The sequence below is a fragment of the Cicer arietinum genome, chromosome 5 (genome assembly GCF_000331145.2).
Source record: "Cicer arietinum cultivar CDC Frontier isolate Library 1 chromosome 5, Cicar.CDCFrontier_v2.0, whole genome shotgun sequence".
Taxonomy (NCBI): Eukaryota; Viridiplantae; Streptophyta; class Magnoliopsida; order Fabales; family Fabaceae; genus Cicer; species Cicer arietinum.
In genome coordinates, this window is record NC_021164.2 from 2,468,156 (window position 1) to 2,474,155 (window position 6,000).

The following is a 6,000-nucleotide window of genomic DNA, read 5'->3' on the forward strand; positions in this document are numbered from 1 at the left end:
AACCAAGACTATAAGAATTTAAAATAGCATACTAAAACTACTATTATACAAAAATATTATTTAAAGTATTTCAAATTATTTTTTTAAGTCAAATTTATTTTGTAGTACTTTTGTTGAAATACAACTAGAAAAAAGAATTTCATTTTCTACACAAATAAAAATAAAAAATGCTTATTGATTGAATGATTTGGCTAATTAAAAAAGATATAATATGCGATTCTAAAAATAAAAAAAAAAATCTTTTACTAACGGGATAGTTTTAATATATATTTTCCAAAGGAATTTTGTTTAGATTTTCTTTTGTCTCCGTTAAAATATTTAGCGTTAATGTCGTAATGAATATTTATATAATTTTTCTAACAACTAATAATTATTTATTTAACTCTTGATATGATGAAAAATTAAATCTTAAAATAAGATATGTACTTTCAAAAATTAAATGCTGATTGATTGAATAATTTGGCTAATTAAAAAAGATATGCGATTCTCAAAAAGAAAAAAACAAATCTTTTACTAACGGGATATTTTTAATGTATATTTTCCAAGGGAATTTTGTTTAGTTTTTTTTTTTTTGCGGAGGTAAAATATTAAGCGTTAATGTCTTGATAAGATGAAAATTAAATCTTAAAATAAGATATGTATTTTCAAAGATAATTGTATGAAATCTTATTAAAGATATAGCAACAAGATTAACCCTTCTAATTTTTACACTCTATAGTCTGTATATAGAAACAATGTATACCAAAAAAAAACCACAACAGCTTGTTATTAACACTTGATCACTTAGAGTCACAAACTCATAACATTTGATCACAATTGTTTCCTTCTTTCATGGAGTCCTTTTTCTACACTCTTCATGTAAGTCATGACCATGATTCAATTCTTGCCATGTATCAACATATTCCTTATTTGAGTAATAATTTCTACATTGATTTTGATTACACCAACACAATTATAGAACCTAATGCTAGAAACACCGTATCTCTATCTACAATTACAATGAAAAACATATTTGTTGTTCCTCGTGAAATCTTATGTAATTGTATGGAGAGGGATCATATCGTTGCTTTATACCGTATCTTTTCTTCCGTGCCTACTTACTTAATAGATTCAATTCTACCCAAAGTGGAACAATGTGCTAGACAAGTTGTTGCAAACAACGATGTATTAAAGATGAATTTGTCGCTTCGCGTTACCACAAAACAAAGGCCAGAGCAAATTGAAGACTTGTTGGAAATATTAGAAATTGATCATCCTTCTTATCACTCTACAGAAAAATGTTCAATTTGTTTGGAGGAATTTTGTAATAGTTTAAAATTAGAAATTGTTTCCACAAAATGCTCACATTTTTTTCATAAAAATTGTATTGTGCCATGGATTAAAAGGTGCACCGATAGTTCATCTTCTTATACTTGTCCGTTGTGTCGACGTCAAATATTATAAAGAGATAAAGAAATATCAAAAGTATTTTTCTTAGGGCATGGCTTTGTTTGTATTTGATTTTGTAATTGACTTGTTTAGTGGCTTTTATGCTTTCTATATATGAAAAAAATATTTTTTTTGACTCATCGAAATTATGTTGATATAACAATTGTTTACTTTTAAGTCATAACGATGTCTTTAGCAACAAAAAGAAATTCGTAAAAAGACGATTTTTCTTTTAAAAAAATATTTAGTAATAATATATTATATATCAAACTGTTAAATTTAATCATAATTACGGAGCCTAATTGTTCAATTGTGCCTTTGCGTATGTGTCTTTCTGCAAGTATTAAAAACATAGGTATTAAATCTCTTTAAGTGTAACTTAACTATGGTAACGATTTTATTGTAGACCTCATTAAAAACACAAGAGTTCCATAAATTTTTTTTGTTTATTCAAATAACGATATTTATTCATATAAATTAATAGAATATAACGATTCAGAATAATTTAATACTAATTTGACAAAACTAAAAATGATTAACTTGCGAATATATTCAAAACACTCAAGTCAATACTATAAAAATACAAAATATTTAAAAATTTGGAAAATTAAAATGACCGAAATATTCATTCTTATGAATCTACAACATTGAAGTAATTAATTGAATTTTTCTTTGTTGGATTAAAGTTAATCTATCAATTTAAATAAAATAAAAACTACAATAAAATTTGGAGGAATTTTGTACTAGTTTAAAGTTAGAAATTGTTTCCACAAAGTGATTACATTTTTTTTCATAAAAGTTATATTGTACCATAGATTGAAGAAATAAGCATTATCTTTGCATATTGATTATGTTTTTATATTTTTCAAAGAAATAAAAGACTATTTGCCTTTATAACAATTTTTTGTTAGTCAATGAGCATAAAAGACTTTATACCAATGAGACATTAATTACTTCTAATTACCATAATAGTTCTCATATTAATAATTAATTATTTTTATGTTTAATATAAAATGTTAGGAAAGAGAAAAAAAAATCAATGTCGAAAGAATGAAAAACATTACTTGTGTTAGCTCAATTGGTTTATCTAAAGGATTGAAAAAATGGAGTCTAAAGATTGGGGTTCAACTAAACTCAACTCAAGTGAGGGTGATGTATTGGTGGATGTGAACGACACTAAGAGCATTTCCAACGATAATCAAATAAGTTCGTCTGCCATCAGCGCGTAGTTATGTAACATTCAGTTTTTGACGAGTGTTGGAATTGTGGCAAGCTGTCATCACGGTGCTTTCAAAAAAGAACGGTACTTTGATAATTTAATAATAATAAAATTTTAATTGTTACCTTTTTTTATTAATTTATTAATAATAATAAATTTATTATCGTAGTTGGTCATATTTAATGAACCCATGTTGAGTTCACCGTTGTAGTAAATATTGAATGAGTTACTTCAAGATGATGTGGCACAGTCTAATGAACTCATATTGAGTTCACCGTTGGAGATGCTCTAAGCTTAAAATTTGGATTGAAGGAAGAAGAAGAGAGAGAAGTAGTGGATGGAGTAGTGGCCACATGGTTGAGAGTTAGTATTTTCCCCTAATAACAAATAAGTACGGGGAGTGGGAGAAAGTGTGACATTCATCAATGGGGAGTGGGGGAAAATGTGACATTCATCAGTGTTTATTACCTTAGCAGTTAGGTAGTGAGAGAAAAGTTTTCTTCCTATCGAGGAGCTTTTGCTCTAGTTTTCTCATTGTAATCAGTTTCATATTTCCATTATAATTAAAATACTCTTCCATTGTTTTTCAAAATACCTAAATACTTTTTCAACCTCGAATTTTAGAATAAAGTTGATATCATTACTATAAAAATTAAAACTTGTAGCTTCAAAATTTAAGATTGAAACTTTGTTCATAAAGTGAATATTTCTCTATCAATCATTTTTATATACAAAGTTTGAACCCTTATATATGTATTTTTATATGAACTATTATGAAAGTCATGAAGTTTGAATCTTTGTTTCTCAAAGTTAAATTACTTCATAAATATTGAGTATTTAATATTAATGACTAAAATATTTTAGTTCAATCTATAAAAGTGGAAACCTTGTTTTCACATAAATCCAAAGGATAAAACCTTAACACCTTAAAAAAAATTTGAACTCTTTTTCTATATATATATATATTTATATACCACTCGGTTAAAATTCATTTTACTCATCAAAGTCTTAAAAAAAATATTTTCAAATTCAAATATAGTTTAAAACACCTTAAATAATCAAGGATGACAACTCATTTGGTTTTAAACTTTAAACGACTCAAAATTTTAATTTATACTACTATTAAAATCACAAGATAACTTTTTCCTAATTTTTTTAAAGTTCATAAAATCTCTACCACTCAAATAATTTTGAATTAAAACAAACCACAACAATTTCCACTTTATTTCAAAACTTATTCCCAAAAATTTGCAATGATCTTTTAGTTCTTGTCTCTTTTCCTTAAAAATTTCAACCAATAAACATAAAATATTCAGAGTTTTCCCCACCGCTAACTTGGTGTCAACAATATCGATTTATTTTCGAGACTCAATGAGCTAATTGTATAAACATAGAAAATTATAAAATTTGTTTCAAAGTTACATTACTGAAGAAAACTAATCATTTTTTTTTATCAATCACTCACTTACTTTAAAATCTTCATTTCACAACTTTAAGTTTATTTTTTTAAATTACATTACTTTGGTCTCCAAATACCTAACGTCTAATTTGAGGTTTTCATTTCTTTTCTTGCTCATTAAACATTCCACCTCATCAATTTCATAATAGTTAAAACACATAATAAAATCAATAAAATATCCATCCTCCACCACATCTTAGAGTTCACGGTTTCAAGAGGTAAGGTTTTTCATTTCTTTCTAAATGATAATGATAACAACAAAAGAGTAAGATTAAAGCACTAACACAGAAACATAAACACACACCTAACAAGCCTATGTCTAAAGTAGGATAAGGAGAGAAAAATGTAAAACTCATCACTTCAAACATATCAATAGATTCTCCTAATGCTCATCCACTTTTGACTTAGAGTTTCATCAAAATTTCACAAGGTTTCCAAGCATCAATACAAGTAAAATAAATATTATAGTCTATATATAAAGATTTTGGTGCCATTCAGAGTTTGTCAAAATTTAAACAATGGATATATCTTATCCATTTTCAAAATTCTCAATAGAGAATTATATATTTTTTTTTAAATTTCAACAATGTCAAGACATTCACATAGTCATTTAATATCAAGAAAACATCCGAAGGATTTTTTATAGATTAATTTGCAAGCTAGACACACTTACAAATTTTTTACAAGCAACAAACAATGAAAACGGTAAATGGACAAAATAATAAACAACAAAAGACACAACTAGACAATAAGCCCTAATTTTTTCTATAAATAAGTTATGGGTCTTACATTACTACTCTCTGAAAAGAAGTTTTGTCATCGAAACTTAAAGTAAGAGTAACAACCCACATTAGATTTGTACTTAAACTCAACATCTATGATACAACTTGTTTCACCAGACCTAAGCGAAGAATGTGTCGTCTATCCCTTTTCATAGGGTGCTAAATAACTCTATACACTACCATAGCAGATAAGATTCACCTGTTCCATACAAAATGAGTTTGTCTACTATCAACAAGAGATTTGGGATAATCAGTTCAAATTTGTCAATAGGTAGCCAACAACAACGATGATGACTTAGACCATCTTATCCTAACTGTAATAACGCTCCCTACGACTTGCACTTAAGGTTATCCTGAGGCACAAACGGTCTAACAATGTCCTCATGGTCCACTGAGTATACCTTATTTTCCTATCACTTTGATTCTATCGACTAAGTACAATTGCCCAAAATATGTCACATAGCCTCATATAACCACTTGGTACGAAACATCCATTAGGTACCGAACTGAAATACTAAGTATGACATCAACATAGTGAGCATAAAACAATCATTACTGCCGAGAACTCCCTAATTTCCCCATTGCCCACAAACCCTCGATTTTCTTTAGTCGCATAACTACGTCAATATGTGTTCTTATCAATATGTTATTCTAATTATAACTTAAATAATTTCATCCCAACATTAGGTTGGTGATCCAAGTTTCCTCAAATATTTTCGAGAACATACCAAAACTATGCCAGTTACGAAATGTTAGTGGATAGTTATGAAATAATTTATACTATAATATAAAGCCAACTTGTCACTGTAAATCTTAAATCAACTAATAAAATATTAATAAATTGGTATTTATGTGTGTTGGTTATTGATTTAGTTTTAAATTTATCCTTTTAATATTTTCAACGAAATATTATTTTAAAATGAGTCATTTTCAGATATTTCAATAAACACATAAAATACAAACTTGAAATAAACTAAAACGACACAACAAGACAAAATTCATCTCTATCTTAATTTGTATATATCATAGGTATACATTTAACTTTTTTGTTTGGTCTTGTTATTTTAATTTAATTCCATATTTTTATTAATAATTTTTGGATGTAACGGATC

At 27.1% G+C, this 6,000-nt stretch overlaps 1 protein-coding gene across 1 annotated transcript; it reads left to right on the plus strand.

Annotated features, from left to right (window-relative positions):
- The first annotated feature begins 831 nt into the window (after positions 1-831).
- On the plus strand, positions 832-2,657 carry LOC105851366 (uncharacterized). The gene is made up of 2 exons (XM_012712121.1): positions 832-1,229; positions 2,522-2,657. Exons 1-2 carry the CDS (start codon positions 832-834, stop codon positions 2,655-2,657), a joined length of 534 nt encoding a protein of 177 aa, XP_012567575.1.
- Positions 2,658-6,000: the final 3,343 nt, after the last annotated feature.

Coding starts and splice junctions, on each gene's coding strand:
- LOC105851366 (XM_012712121.1), top strand. CDS start 832: ATGGAGTCCTTTTTCTACACTCTTCATGTAAGTCATGACCATGATTCA. Junction 1,230..2,521: donor CCAGAGCAAATTGAAGACTT/GTTGGAAATATT, acceptor GTTTATCTAAAG/GATTGAAAAAATGGAGTCTA.